Raw genomic sequence first — 16,619 nt, forward strand, 5'->3', positions numbered from 1 at the left:
ATCAGTAATGTTTCCAGGGAGTGAGAAGCCGGACTCTCAATTTGGTCTGAAGGCTGCAAAGACAGACACAGGGAAGAGGCCCTGGACTGAGACACCTGCCTTTATCTTGTACAGAAAGGTTTCACATCTGAGTGACAAGAACACTGCTCACCAGAACAAGGAGCCACAGGAGGGGGAGACATTCTTGGGAGTTTATTGCCAATTGTGAACAGTATGTACAAGTGATTAACAACCGTGCCCAGGCTGTGCAACTAACTCTCCTTAACTTTCCTAACCCTGCCGCTGCGTCTTGGTGCTCCCCGGACATCCACAGTGGGGGTGGAGGCAGCCTGCTGACTGTGACACCCTGTCTGTGATGACCTTGGCTGGCGTCCTCTGGAGGGCCGAGACTTGGAGGGGCCGGCCTGCTTTCAGGGTCCTGCTGTGTGGCAGTGGTACCCTCCTTGGCCTGTGGAGCTGGAGCTGCTGAGGTCACAGGAAGAGAGGAGTTGGATGGGCCGGACACTCTCGAACTCACCTGGAAAGATGGGCCTGGAGTGTGCACCTGCTGATCCTCCTCCCTATGGGTGCCTGAGGGTCCCAGGCTGATTCCTTGAGGAGCAGGGGTAGCTGGAGTGAGATTGAGCTGCCCAGCACCCCTCTCGTGTACACACTGTTGGAGGCCAACTATGGCATCAGCGATGGAGTTGAGCCCGCGCAGCAGTGCAGGAGCGAAGTCCTGGACCAAGGTCTCCATGTTGGCCACCATCCTGCCAGTGTTGACCTTGGTGCATTGGCAGGTTGGCACTATTACCTCAGCCTGAAGGGGAACAGTTCTCCTCCATCATGCCTTGCAATCTGAGGAGTGCAGCGGACATCCCTTTCTGATGTTCCCGAGTTTGCCTTTGCAGCTCCAGCAACTGTGACATGACTGAGTCCAGAGGCTCCTCATCTGACTCGGACTCAGCAACATTCTGGCCTCCAGCCGTCCTCCAAGTGCCGGGGACCTGGGAAGTCCCTGCCTCCGCCTGCTGTGAATCAGAAAGTGCGATGTGCTCACCAGATTGTGATCCTGAGGCTACTCTAAAGCTAGATCCCACCGAGGTGTGTGTCTCTGCGCTGGTAGAGGGTGTGGGTGAGCGCTGTGACGGGACTTCGGGAGGACGCTGTCAGATTCCTCTCCAGGGGTTTCTGCGGGGCTTGATTGGAGGTTTTGGGTCATGGACTCTGTCGGCTGTTTGGCAGATGTGCCTGCGAAAGCAAGGGGAGATAATTAGTGCGTGGCAGTGGCCTGTGAAACAGGACACATCACTGACAGCATGGTTGTCTAATGGATGTTGCACTGCTGGATCCTCACTTGGTAGAGCAGCACTGACCTCACCATCAGCACAGGAATGGTCCAGATCCTTGCCGCCCAGCTGAATGGCTCTATTTTCAAAGTCTGTGAGAAACTTTGGTATTCTGGTATTCTGCCAATGTTCTGCAACCTCTCTCTTGTTATGTGCCAGCTTGTCTTGCATGGATAGAGATGGGGAAAGGGTAAGCAGGATGCCTGCCAGGCCAGATGATAAGCATGTTTGGCTTGTGTGGGCGGTGAGTGGCCCCATGAATGGGGTGAGGGCAATGACGATGTGCGTGAGAGAGTGAATAGTGATGTCACTTGAACTGGCAGTGAGTGAGGGCCCTGTGGATGTGTGATGGGCTTGTGAGTGTGTGAGATGAGAGTGATGCGAAGAGTGACTTACCCTGGTGGAACGGAGGAGATCATTCATCCTCTTGCGGCACTGGGTGGCTGTCCTCCTCTGAAGGGCGTTGGCACTGACCACTGCTGCCACCGCCTCCCAAGCTGGATTCTTCACGTTGCTGCCCATCCTGCGTCCAGAGCAGGGGGTACAGTACCTCCTGGTAGGCCTCACAGTGTCCAGCAGTTGCTCAAGGGACCCGTCATTGAAGCAGCGGGGGGAGGCGCAGACTTTTTTCCTTTGTTGGCCGTGTCATCCGTGCAGCGGTGGTGAGCTGGAAGCAATGAGCACTGTGCTTGCAGCTGGACTTTAACCATGGCGCCCGGCGTGATGTGGCGGTGGGGTGATGGCCGGCGGGCGAATGAGACCCTACCCGCCATGGAAACAGCGCGTTTGCCAGGAGTGCATAAATAATGAGGTGGGTTGGGACAATACGGCGTGAAAACCCATCACCACAGCCGGCGGGTACCTGCCCACCACCGCACTCAGTGCAAATCTGGGAAAATTACACCCGCTGTATAAGAATTCAATTATATTTTGAAGGAATACACTGTGTAGCTGTAAATGTTGGTTTAGGCATAAGAAACATTAAAAAAAAAGCTAAACTTGTAAGGGGAATGAACTGGGTGTTGCAATATAGATACCAAAAACTATCTAGATTTTTCTGTACTAAATGCCAGTAAATTCTGTTTAATTAGAAACAAACATTTGGTATGTTTATAAGCTTTGATTATGAACTGTCGGACAGAACAGAGCTTTGGGAGAGGGTACACACTTCACTTTGTGCAATAAGTGGCAGAGGGAACAATGACTACAAAGCGGCATGACCCACTTTCATGCTGAATTAACTGAATTAGGTATAGATTGATTATGCATACAGTGAGTTATTAGCTTTGTGCCTGACTAGAAGATAGATCAGGCCAGTATCAAACCAAAAAAAATTGAAGACAGTGAAAGAAAAAATCTATGAGGGGAGCCTGAAATTGAAACGTGGATTCCACTGATACATATTTAAATTATAAGATAGTTGTGTTATTTTCTACTTGCTATTTTGCAAATATTTGGCTTTTTGATGTATATCTATTTTCTCCTCTTCCCCAATGCAAAAATAAAATAGAAAAGTGAGAATACTTAGAGCATCGTGCTTCAAATTGCTTAATGGTCTGATGGATAAAGACATTACATGGTAAAACGCTGAACAACACAGACCAGGAGGATCCCAGAATCAATCGTGTGCTCCATTGGTTGATCTTAACTGGGACATCAATAAGGTGGTGTAACTAGTCCAATTGCTCTGGCAGGAATATATCAGCTGAGTAAGAATAGAATGGCCTTTAAATAGTAAATACTGTTAAAAAAAAAGAAATTGGTGTCCGTTGCTAGAAGATATGAGCCACACTTTCCTAGTCTTTTTTATTTATTCATTCACAGGGCATGGATGTTGCTGGCTTGGTCAGCATTTATTGCCCATCCCTAATTGCCCTTGGCAGGGTGGTAATGAGCCACCTTCTTGAACTGCTACAGTTCATGTGGTGTAGGTACACCTACAGTGCTGTTAGAAAGGGAAATCACTCCTTTTAGACTTGGTAGCGGTTTAATAAAACTGACTGGCTTGATTAGCCATTTCAGAGAGAGTCAAACACATTTTCACAAGTAATGGGAGTATCCCTGCCCAATGTTAAGAAACAGCACAATTTTCACTTAAGGCTTACTAGCTAACTTTTCAGTCACTCACCAAGTTTTGTATCTCTTGTGAGACAATAAGCAGCCCGCTTATGTGTCACATGAGGCCCTTGGTACAGTTTTTGTTCCAGGTATCGCTAAGCCCAGTCATGAAATATTGATCATCTCTAGATCCGCTGGTGTACTCTCCCATTTTCTTGCTCTCCACATAAGGAGACAAGAGAAGGTTGTAAATGTATTTTATTAAACACAGGCTGAAGATGATCAAAGGAGCAAGATAGCCAGAATAGCTTTGCGCTGTCGTTACATCTCATGCAGAACAATACAGGGTTGGCATGGATACCTAGACTGATAGAAAGCAAGAACCGACAAAAGGGATAGAAAGAAGGGAGAATCAGAAATCTTAAAACGCCCTAAAATAGAAACAGCATTCAATCCAACATCGTTGATAGTAAATGATGCGGGTCACTAAGCTTAAAAAAGAATGAACAAGAAAACCCTGTCAGTACCACCTACAAAAGAACAAAGAAGTCACAATTGGCAACTTAATTCAAAACGTTTTTATTTAAATCTGGCATTGCTAAGCCACAACAATGTTTAGAGGAATTAATTTTCCCAATCTCCTATGTTCTGCAAAATCGACTCATAATCAATGTTCCCTGTAAGCTGCGCAGCAATCCAGAAGTCCCCACGCAAGATGCTGCCATTTGGCCCCTTTAAGTTACCATGCATGCACGGCAGCACAAAAAAAATGTATGGGGCCACACACTCCAAAAAATATAGAGAGTATGTTGCTCATAACCCCAAAAAGGAACCAGTCAAAAAAAAAACCTTTATTTGGCCAACAATAAGTTATGGAAGCAGTGATTAATAGAAAAGATAAATAGAGATTTAAGTAAAGCAACAACCAGAAGACATGTCACAAAGATACATCACCACTAGCTGAAATTTCCTCCAGCTATATCACACAAGGTGAATATTTTGCATTCGGGCTTGTGAAAGATGACAATGAAATGAGTTTGCAATTCCATGGGGATGAAACACCCAGCAATCGCAATCCCTAAATGATTAATATGGTCTCACGGTAGAATATTGCATGCAAAAATATAAGCGTTAGCTGACACTCTCGATGGCCAAAATGGTATCTTGTAAATATAATTTTTTTCTATGTTGGGCTGCTAGACAGCACAACGAAGTAAAATGTCTATCATTATCCTAGTGAGGAGTAAAAAGTGTGAGAATGCAATAGTTATGGAGGATTCAATTGTCAGGGGAATAGATAGGCGTTTCTGTGGCCGCAAACGAGACTCCAGGATGGTATGTTGCCTCCCTGGTGCAAGGGTCAAGGATGTTTCAGAGCGGCTACAGGACATTCTGAAGGGGGAGGGTGAACAGCCAGTGGTCATGGTACACGGTACAAACGACATAGGTAAAAAAAGGGATGAGGTCCTAAAAGCAGAATATAGGGAGTTAGGAAGTAAGTTGAAAAGTAGGACCTCAGAGGTAGTGATCTCAGGATTACCACCAGTGCCATGTGCTAGTCAGAGTAGAAATGGCAGGATATATCAGGTGAATACGTGACTGAAGAGATGGTGTGAGGGGGAGGGTTTCAGATTCCTGGGACATTGGGACCGGTTCTGGGAGAGGTGGGACCAGTGCACACTGGATGGGTTACACCTGGGCAGGACCGGGACTGATGTCCTCGGGGGAATATTTGCTAGAGTGGTTGCGGAGGGTTTAAACTAAAATGGCAGGGGGATGGGAACCTATGCAAGGAGTCAGAGGAGGGGGAATGAAGGACAAGAACAAAAGACAGAAGGAAAGAAGGAAAGTGATAGGCAGAGAAATCAGGGGCAAGAATAAAACAGGGCCTCAGTGAAAAATAGTGGGAGTGGGACAAGTAATGTTAAAAAGACAAGTCTTGAGCGAGGAGCATTCGCAATAAAGTGGATGAATTAACCACGCAAATAGATGTAAACAGGTATGATATAGTCGGGATTACGGAGACATGGTTGCAGGGTGACCAGGGATGGGAACTGAACATCCAGGGGTATTCAGTATTTAGAAAGGACAGACAAAAAGGAAAAGGCAGTGGAGTTGCATTGCTGGTTATAGAGGAAATTAACACAATAGTGAGGAAAGATATTAACTCCGACAATGTGGAATCTGTATTGATAGAGCTGAGAAACACTAAGGGGCAAAAAACGTTAGTGGGGGTTGTATATAGACCCCCAAACTGTAGCGGTGATGTTGGGAATGACATTAAACAGGAAATTAAAGATGCATGCAATAAAGGAACATCTGTAATTATGGGTGACTTTAATCAAATTAGTAACAATACCGTAGAGGAGGAATTCCTGGAGTGTATACAGGATGGTTTTCTGGACCAATAAGTTGAGGAACCAACTAGAGAACAGGCCATCTTAGACTGGGTATTGTGTAATGAGAAAAGAATAATAGGCAATCTAGTTGTGCAAGGCCCCTTGGGATGAGCGACCATAATATGATGGAATTCTTCATCAAGGTGGAGACTGACATAGTTGATTCTGAGACTAGGGTCCTGAATCTTAATAAAGGAAACTACGATGGTATGAGGCACGAGTTGGCTATGATGGATTGGGAAACGTTATTTAATAGGCAATGGCAAACATTCAAAGAGCGCATGGATGAACTGCAACAATTGTTTATTCCTATCTGGCGCAAAAGTAAAACAGGAAAGGTGGCCAAACCATGGACTACAAGGGAAATTAGAGATAATATCAGATCCAAGGAAGAGGTGTACAAATTGGCCAGAAAAAACAACAGACCTGAGGATTGGGAGCAGTTTAGAATTTAGCAAAGGAGGACCAAGGGATTGATTAAGAAGGTGAAAAGAGTATGAGAGTTAGCTTGCAGGGAACATAAAAACTGACAGTAAAAGTTTCTATAGGTATGTGAAGATAAAAAGATTGGTGAAGACAAATGTAGGTCCCTTACAGTCAGAAACAGGGAAATTTATAATGGGGAACAAAGAAATGACTGACCAACTAAATACATACTTTGGTTCTGTCTTCACAAAGGAGGACACAAATAACATACCAGAAATGTTGGGAACACGGGGTTTAGTGAGAGGGAGGAACTGAAAGAAATCAGTATTAGTAGGGAAATGGTGTTGGGGAAATTGATGAGATTGAAGGCCAATAAATTCCCAGGGCCTGATAATCGACATCTCAGAGCACTTAAGGAAGTGGCCCTAGAAATAGTGGATGCATTGGTGGTGATCCTCCGAGATTCTATAGACTCTGGAACAGTTCCTACAGATTGGAGGGCAGCTAATGTAACCCCACTATTTAAAAAGGGAGGCAGAGAGAAAACAGGGGATTATAGACCAGTCAGCCTGACATCGGTAGTGGGGAAAATTCTGGAGTCCATTATAAAAGATTTAATAGCTGAGCACTTGGAAAACAGTGGCAGAATCGGACAGAGTCAGCATGGATTTACGAAAGGGAGATCATGCTTGACAAATCTACTGGAATTTTTTGAGGATGTAACTAGTAGAGCTGATGAGGGGGAGCCAGTGGATGTGGTTTATTTGGACTTTTAGGAGGCTTTCGACAAAGTCCCACATAAGAGATTAGGATGTAAAATTAAACTGCATGGGATTAGGGGTAGTGTATTGAGATGGATAGAAAACTGGTTGACAGACAGGAAACAAAGAGTAGGAATAAACGGGTCTTTTTCCGAATGGTATGCAATGACTAGTGGGGTACCGCAGGGATCGGTGCTGGGACCCCAGCTATTCACAATATATATTAATGATTTAGATGAGGGAACTAAATGTAATATCTCCAAATTTGCAGATGACACAAAGCTGGGTGGGAGGGTGAGCTGTGAGGAGGATGCAGAGATGCTTCAGTGTGATTTGAACAAACTGAGTGAGTGGGCAAATGCATGGCAGATGCAGTATAATGTGAATAAATGTGTGTAGCATAAACAGGAAGGCAGATTATTATCTGAATGGCTATAAATTGAGAGAGAGGAATGTGCAACGAGACCTGGGTGTCCTTGTACACCAGTCGCTGAAGGTAAGCATGCGGGTGCAGCAGGCGATAAAGAAGGCAAATGGTATGTTGGCCTTCATAGTGAGAGGATTCGAGTACAGGAGCAGGAATGTCTTGTTGCAATTGTACAGGGCCTTGGTGAGACCACACCTGGAATATTGTGTGCAGTTTTGATCTCCTTATCTGAGGAAGGATGTCCTTGCTATAGAGGGAGTGCAGCAAAAGTTTACCAGACTGATTCCTAGGATGGCGGGACTGACATATGAGAAGAGATTGAGTAGGTTAGGATTATATCCACTGGAGTTCAGAAGAATGAGGGGGATCTCATAGAAACCTTTAAAATTCTAACAGGGCTAGACAGGGTGGATGCAGGAAGGATGTTCCTGATGGTGGGGGAGTCGAGAACCAGGGGTCACAGTCTGAGGATACGGGGTGGACCATTTAGGACCGAGATGAGGAGAAATATCTTCACCCAGGGAGTGGTGAGCCTGTGGAATTCGTTACCACAGAAAGTAGTTGAAGCCAAAACATTGTATGTTTTCAAGAAGGAGTTAGACATAGCTCTTGGGGCGAAAGGGGTCAAAGGATATGGGGAGAAAGCGGGAACAGGCTATTGAGTTGGATGATCAGCCATGATCCTAATGAATGGTGGAGCAGGCTTGAAGGGCCAAATGGCCTACTCCTGCTCCTATTTTCTATGTTTCTATCCATTCTTTACCCTGGCCACTTGCCTTCCTTACACTCTCCCACTTTCTATCCTTTTCAAATTTATGAGGGTGATGGAAAAAAGGTTTAGTTTTATGCATCAGCTCATAATCGTCAGCTACTACTGCTTTCTGTCTGGCAGTTGCAACCCTTTGGTCTTCAACATGGGTTTTTATTACAGAAGGTAGGGAGTTTTTAAATTCTTCCAAGAGAATGGTCTCTCTGAGAACTTCATAGGTAGCTTCAATTCTTAATGCTCATATCCATCTGTCAAAACTACTTTGCTTAATCCTTTCAAATTTAATGTAAGTTTCCCTCAGTGCTTCCTCCAAGTGATGTTCAGCATGGAGGAGCACTGATTCATCAGCTGAGGGAGGGCAGTGCATGGTAATCAGCAGGCGGTTTCCTTGCCCATGTTTGACCTGATGCCATGAGACTACATGGTGTCCTCAGTCAATGTTGAGGACTCCCAGGGCAACCCTTCCCTGACTGTATACCTCTGTGCCGCCACATCTGCTGGGTCTGTCCTGCCGGTGGAACAGGATATACCCAGGGATGGTGACGGTGGTGCCTGGGACATTATCTATAAGGTATGATTCCGTGAGGATGACTATGTCAGGCTGTTGCTTGATTAGCCTGTGAGACAGCTCTCCCAATTTTGGCACCAGCCCCCAGATGTTAGTAAAGAGGACTTTGCAGGGTCGACAGGGCTGAGTTTGCCGTTGTCGTTTCCGGTGCCTAGGTCGATGCCGGGTGGACCGTCCGGTTTCATTCCTATTTGTGACTTTGTAGCGGTTTGTTACAACTGAGTGACTTTCTAGGCCATTTAAGAGTAAACCACATTGCTGTGGGTCTGGAGTCACATTTGGGCCAGACTAGGTAAGGACAACAGATTTCCTTCCCTAAAGGACATTGGTGAATCAGATGGATTTTTGCAACAATCAACAACGGTTTCATGGTCATCATTAGACTTTTAATTCCAGATTTTTATTGAATTCAACAGGTATTACTCTGGGTCTCTGGATTACTAGTCCAGTGACAATATCACTATGCCATCACCTCCCCCACCTTTTTAGCTATCTTCTTAAATGAAATAAAGAATGCTTCAACATCCCTTTCTTCAAACTTTGGAAGAGCCTGTACAAATTTAAACATCTCACCACTGAGTTCTGAGCTGGAAATAAGTCCTGCCTCACCTCCTGGTGTCTCTTTTTTACTGTCAGCATTTTAAGCTGGAATTCTCTCTCTTTTTCTCTTTCCTCCTTTTCTTACTTCACCATTTCTAACTCCCTTTGAAATGTCCTTTCTCTTTCCTTTTCTACCTGTTCCCTTTGGAATGCTCTCTCTCTCTTTCCTTCCCTTTTTCTTTCTCTGCCCTTTCTTTCTCCCCCCCTGTTCCCTTTGGAGATCAGGTTTTCACATTTCCATTTCTCTTTCCTTTTCTGCTACATCTAGTTCCAATTTTTCATTTGCATCTGAATTTGAGCCCATTCCAATGAACCACTCCTTGGAGAACCCGGTCCCTTGGGTATTCCTTCCAACTTCAAATGCTGTGCCATCTATTCGATTATCTCTGCCTTCCTAGCTTTGGCAGGCAATCCTACTCTTAATTTACTTGCCAATTCGATTAACCTGGCTTTTGGGATCCCTTGTAAAATCGTCAGGGACATCCCTTCCACTTGTAGGAAAACTTTAGCAGTTTCCAGAGCCATCTTATTTTTGATAGTACAAACTTGGTGTTCCCTTTTAGCTTTTATTACTTACTAAATCTACACCCAAACAGGTTAGGACTTTATTCCTTGGAGCGTAGAAGAATGAGAGGAGATATGATAGAAGTTTACAAAATTGTGAGGGGTATAGACAGAGTAAGTGCGAGTAGGCTCTTTCCACTTAGATTAGGAGAAATAAACACGCGAGGACATGGCTTTAGGGTGAAAGGGGAAAGGTTTAGGGGGAACATTAGGGGGAACTTCTTCACTCAGAGAGTGGTGAGAGTGTGGAGCGAGCTACCATCTGACATGGTAAATGCGGGCTCACTCTTACGTTTTAAGAATAAATTAGATAGATACATGGATGGGAGAGGTCTGGAGGGTTATGGACTAGGTGCAGGTCAATGGGACTAGCGGAATAATATTTCGGCACAGACTAGAAGGGCCGAACGGCCTGTTTTCTGTGCTGTAGTGTTCTATGGTTCTATGGTTCTAAATTGTTGTTGTCTTTTGTTCCAAAATATCTCAGTTGAGCCCCCAAACATTGTCGCGACCCATTGGGGATAGTGCGCTGTAATATCAAGCCCTACTGTTCCCCGAGCTGCGATAAATGTGAAAAAGTTTGATCAAACCACCAGATTGCCCCAATTCTACCTAACTGTTTAATTTAGGTTAACAGAATATGAGTACAAGGTTTGTAAACTTAAAAAAGTAAATGACTGTTTATTGAACAAACTGTCGTTAACCAGTGGAAAAAGAAAGAAATATGAACTGCTAATTTCTAACTCTGTAACCTAAACTCTACCCTTCTTAAATCCCTATACACACACATATAAGACACAAAAACATGGATTTTAAGAGTGGGATAAAACAGTTCAATAGCACTAATTCTAGGATTCAGTGGGTTGATTTTGACTGATGCCTTCCAAATTCCTTTCCGTTCTTGTTGTTGGCACGAGGTGGTCTTCCAGGACTTATAGTATTTAGTTCACTGCTTGAGCACTTGCCTTTCAATGTCTCTAACAATGATTTTCCCCTTTTGCCTCTTGACAGGGGTTTTCAGAGAGAGAGCAGGTTATAGAGATATGAGAAGAAAAACCAGCTAGCTATTATTGTGGAGTTACTGTAATCTTCCATACACAGGAGAGAGAGGTTTTAGGTCTTGTTCCTTTCAGGCTAGAAGCTATAGTGCTTCACTGCTTCTCATACAAAACCTGGTCACCTGGTCAGGAGCCAATTAAAATGCTGTTGCCAGGCAGCCCCCTTGGTCTAAGACTCCTTTCCAGCACCATCCTGTCTTTCATGGTACACTCTGTTCCAGGACTGCAACATTGTATATATCTATCATCCTGCTCCAGTTGACATGTCTTTCAACCTGCAGCCATTGTAATTTTAATTCACAGTCCAACAGAAATAAAAAGATATATTCCTTACACTTGTGCTTATAGTGAAGGTTTCCTTTAGCCATGATGATAAGAGTACATTTAATAGCCAATTCATCTTAAATTCTATTTCAGAGACAGAGCCAAGAGTCCCTAGGGTCTATGAAATCAGCATCTAGTGAAGACAAATTGGTGTGTCCTGCTACTAAGCAATGTGATGCAGGCTGTCAAACAAACTAAACATGCACGGAAGGATACTGACAATATACAATTCCCACTGTGGCCATTTTACTGTCATTAATTAATCACCCAAATTGTACATCACCTCTGGCATCTATCACTTCCAATACTCCAGGGTGTATCTAAAGTGCTCCTTTCAGTGAATGGAGACTCTCATTTAACTAGAATTAACTAGGTTAACAATTTTTGCACAAAAATCTGATGAACATTCGTGCTTTGGAACGAAAGAGGCAACAAATGCCTGGACCAGACAAACGTAGATAGGTTTTAAAACACAATCCTTAATATTTTTAAAGTGGTTCTGAAGCTATGGCTGACTCACTGTGTATCACTTCAGGGCATTTTTGTTCCTAAGGTTCATTAATGACATAATGTATCTTCAGTGAAGGCTAAGGTTAAGTGTTGAGCTTCCATTACAATTAAATGGGTTGAAATTAGGGAGATACTTTGCTCTTTGTAAATTTTGGGGTTCATTTCATTCATAGAGATTCAGATTTGAATACTGCATGCAGCAGTTGAGGCAGTACAGTGTCAACTTGTTTCTTTAAATGTTAACTACAGATCCCCTGGTTCAAAAAATTCAATGTTGTAGAGTGAAGTGCTTAATGGGATGAAGGCATCCAATCAAAATAGAAAAATCCCTTAAGTGAAGCTCTAAATCAATTCCTTTGATGTCCTGAAAATTAATTGAGATTTTATTTTCATCATTTAATGTAATTAATGCATTTTCTCATTTTGTATGTCATGTTTGCCAGTCATAAATAGCTAGCAGCATTACTCAAGATCTTGATAAGAAGCAGAAACAAATTCCAGTTCTATAGCACTGCTATTGGTATTTCACAGAAGTATAGCAAAAGGAAAGGGCACCAAAACAACGTAGCAATTAGCAGGGTTGACCAAGAACTGCAATTATAACTTGTTTTCCCATTACGTTTGTTGTACATATTTTGTATTTTTTACCCACAAAGATTTGTTGTCATGACGAACCAAGCATTTTCTCTTTTTGTTCTTAATTAGTGCCAGCTTAACCCAGTTGTATGGGCCAAAAGACTGTGGGGTCCGAGTCCCACTACACACTTCAGCATTTGTCCAAGTTGACACTTTGGATATGCAATACCAAAAGAGTGCTGTATTGTTGCAGCTGCTACCTACTCAGGTGGATGTAACAGAGTTTAAAGGGTTGTTGGAAAAGCAAAGAGCTCTCCTAGTGATTTAAGCGACATTCCTCCCTCAGTCAATACATCAAAACTGCTTAGTTTGGCCAATTGTTTGTTGAATCTTGCTGTGCGTTATTTGATCTTTGTGGTTACCTTCCTATTCACACTGATAACAGTACAGAAATATTCTACCAGCAGTATATCCTGAAGGTATGATAAGGCATTATATAACGCTTCCTTTCAGAGGTCATGGCTAATATGGTCAGTACAGCTTTGTACAAACAGTCCCAATTGAAGTGCAAAGTAGACTGCCCCCTATCACACCAGTGACATTTCTGTCTTCCACAATGCCTATCATTATGTCATCTGTTAATGAGATTGCACAATTAATGCTGAATTATGGATAGATTTATGCAGTAGACTTGTTTTCACTAGGAACCAGATTGATACTGTCAAGACTCATTTGGATTAAATTGTATAACAGCTGCCATTGAAAGGAGACTTTCAGTCCAATTGTTGGGGCTGGATCTGAGTGTCACAACACAATACGGCTTCTAGTCAGAACAATTATATCAACTTGGATGTACAGTACAGTACAATGCAATTACAGACAGGGGTTATTGCTTGCAATCTGGATATTACTTTGTTACAATAACAAAAGTTTTGTTTGCAAATTTATGGTCAAACCAAGACATGATACATGTACACACTGATACTAATACTAATTATTCTGAAATCCAATGCAAGAAAATACAGAACATATATTTTTATCTATTGTATGTTCTTCAAACTATGTTATTGGCTAGATAGGCAACAAGACTCTTCCAATCAGTTAAAGAAATGGAGTTACACCAGGATGTAAGACACATGACTTACCTTGAATACCTTCGATCAGTTTCACAGCATCTTCTGCAGATAATCAAGATACCAGAAAGTAGGACTAAAGTCCCACCAATGAAGACAGACACAAGGACAAGCAGTAGGACATAACCATCCTGGACACTCGGATCTTTGGGAATAGCCTGCAACAAAGCAAAATGTTACAATCAATTAAAAATCTTTGCCAATAGTAAAATGATTTATTATTTTTAACAGTGAGCGCAAATAGCAAAATAAAAGGACGTACAACTTGACGCAAGTATTTGAACATTGGGGCATTAGAAATGGGGATAGTCAGAAACACCCGTCAGTTAGAGCATTACCTGGGCTAAAGAAGGAATTAACTTTCAGGGCAGACTAACATCCAATCTCTCTCAAGATGAATACAGTCTACTCCTAAGAATTCAAAGTTATTTTCTGAGCAAAAAAAGAATGATCAAATCATTTGAATCAAACTGCATACATAACATATCAAAGCGGAAAGTTAGGACATAAAAGAAACTGAATCGTCACACAACTTGAAGTAAGAAGAGACCGTTGGAACTAGACTACCATTGGCATTAAGCCTTAAAAGCCAGGGCATGGTTACTTTAGCTATTTCATATTTATCAGTACCATAGAAAATATAGTTGATTTAATCTTACAATACAAATACTATTCTTGGCTTGTCTGCTACTACTGAAAAATGTGTGACTGGGAGCTGGTGGGGAAAAAAACCAAAATGTCACAATTACAGCATTGTTGAGTTTAACATACTTTCAGAATCAGAGCATAAATAGTGGTGTGACATTTAGTTAACACTCTGGTTCTTGATGTTACACAGTGGGATACTAGTGGATGTACGCTAAAGTGTTTGTCTGAAATCCTCTTCAAATATGCATTTAGTGCCTTCACTAAAATAGCAACAAGAAAAGTTCAGTTAAGTGTATTGGTGTCTTTTCACCACAGAGTAATACCAGAGGCCATGTGTTAAAAAGAGTAGCCCAGAATAGCTAAACTTCAAAACTAGTGCCAGAATAACTCTGTTGAACCAACACCTTCTTTTGCCCACCTTGGGATGTGATCTGATGCGAGAGTTTCTTGTAAGATGTAAGATTGTGGAATTGTCACTAAATTATTAATACAATTGCATGTGAAACTAATAAATAATGAGTGAAAAACCCTTTAAATGAATCACGTGACTGTAGAAATGTATCATAAAGCTAGGGATGCAACAGGGAAAATAACTTAATTGAGTTATGTAACCCGCTTTTTAAGCTAAACAATTGGGCAGTTGAGCTACCATATTAAAGTTTGTGAGATTACAATGTAATGACGGAAGAGTTATTCATAATTTATCCTGACAACATGGTTATTATAAACCATGATACATTTGGTTTGTCTATTCTTCTTGTACTTGACATTTACTAAAAGTGAATACAAAAAACAGAAGTAATGTGTTTCTTGTAGACTGAATTACAAGGGTTTCAGCATCTGGTATGATGAAACACTGGGAATCATTCACTGAAGTATATTTTTGGAAAAATATGTTTGGGTGGGGCACGGTGGGAAGGAGTGAATATTTGTACTCATAAAGTTGTGGGATGTCCTATTTTTTTGGATGATCGGTAAAGACTGCTGGTGAGAAAATGCGCCCAGAAATTGAGAATCAGCCTTCTCAGGTGGTAGCAATGTGTCATTAGTGGTGCCAATACTTGTGGAATACACTCTGGTCCTGGCCACAGTACAGACTAAAGTTGTACAAACAATCATTGGTCTGAAGCCCAAAGCCACCAACCAGCAGAACCTCAAACACCTCCCCCATTAGGAGGGACTCCATAGCAAATGATAATTGGACTGTCCGAAATAAAATAGATGTCAATTCATAATTTTTAAAGCTTGGGCCAATAAAGAGATTGATGTCCTATAATGCACATTGATGTCGAAAGCTTCTAAGAAACTGCATAGTTCTACACAACAAACTTAAACATGTGTAAGCAGCGTAAGGCATCTTCCCCAGTGATCTTGTGTAATCTGGATTATACAGGACAGGTTTACATCAGCTGCAGAAGTAAACCCACATAAAGACCTGGAATCAGTCAAAAGCCAAATAATATTGGGTAGAAAAAAACTGAGGAGTAGCCTTTTTACATATTTTTCAAATTATAATATAAAGTTAATTTTGGTTAACAACAAAATGTAGTAAAATTGCTCATTGTTTTAAATGTTTGGATTATTGGAATCCTTGCAGAATTCCACAGTTCTGTTAAAGCGTAAGCAAATCTAATTCATATATTTCAATCCTTGCGTCCACATCTTTACACAGAAATCATTTATAGATTCATAATTCTGCACCAACTGACTAAATATTACATCATTACAATAAGGAAAACTTAAACATTATAATTAGTGATTAAGCATACTACAAGGAAACCCAGACCTTCAAACACAAGACAAGCTGAACACCTCCTCAAATTCCTTAAGGCTTCTTTTATGCTACTGGTTGAGCGCTGGAAGACGAGGTAATCAAGCAGAGACCTCCAAGTTGTGAGGTTGGCCTCCTAGTTACATCCTGGATTGTACAGCCTGTCCCGTAGGAGGCACTGTTCTGCATGTTTTCCAACAGTAGCTCAAGTGACTTGCAGAAAATTCGATCCTGAAGATCATTATTTCCATTTTCCCAGATAGCGGGCATTGGCATTCTTGCGCTTGACAGATCTACAGCAAAGCTGAACACTGGGGGACATCCTTACACAAGCTCAGCAGTTCCAGTACTGAGGGCATTGTTTTTAATGTCGCATAAATTACTTCCTCACTATATACAGTTAAGCTGGCTTTGTCTTGAGATGGGCATCACTTTTGTTTCAGAATGCTCCATGCCCCATAGACTTTCTACACATATATCTGGCCATATATGGTGAGCTGGCACCAGAATAAAATCACCATTAAAATGGGAGATTGTCATAAACTTGTTTTCTGGGGAACCTGCCATCTTTACTCAGTACAGTGAGCTAAGTTTTCTAGCCCAAATTAGAGAGATTAAAACTGAACAGAAACATAGAAGGTAGACTTGTGATAAAATAGGGCTTGAGGAATATGTATAGCTGGGAGCTAAACAAGAAGA

At 42.2% G+C, this 16,619-nt stretch overlaps 1 protein-coding gene across 2 annotated transcripts in view; it reads right to left on the reverse strand.

The window, feature by feature from the left end:
* cbarpb (CACN subunit beta associated regulatory protein b) overlaps positions 1-16,619 on the reverse strand; it is a 195,765-nt gene that overhangs the window by 159,488 nt on the left and 19,658 nt on the right. For both annotated transcript variants that reach the window (XM_078555946.1, XM_078555945.1), the window contains exon 3: positions 13,514-13,659. In XM_078555946.1, coding sequence (XP_078412072.1) covers positions 13,514-13,659 — 146 coding nt within the window. The remainder of the gene's footprint in view (positions 1-13,513; positions 13,660-16,619) is intronic.

The sequence above is a fragment of the Cetorhinus maximus genome, chromosome 13 (genome assembly GCF_964194155.1).
Source record: "Cetorhinus maximus chromosome 13, sCetMax3.hap1.1, whole genome shotgun sequence".
In the NCBI taxonomy this organism is placed as follows: Eukaryota; Metazoa; Chordata; class Chondrichthyes; order Lamniformes; family Cetorhinidae; genus Cetorhinus; species Cetorhinus maximus.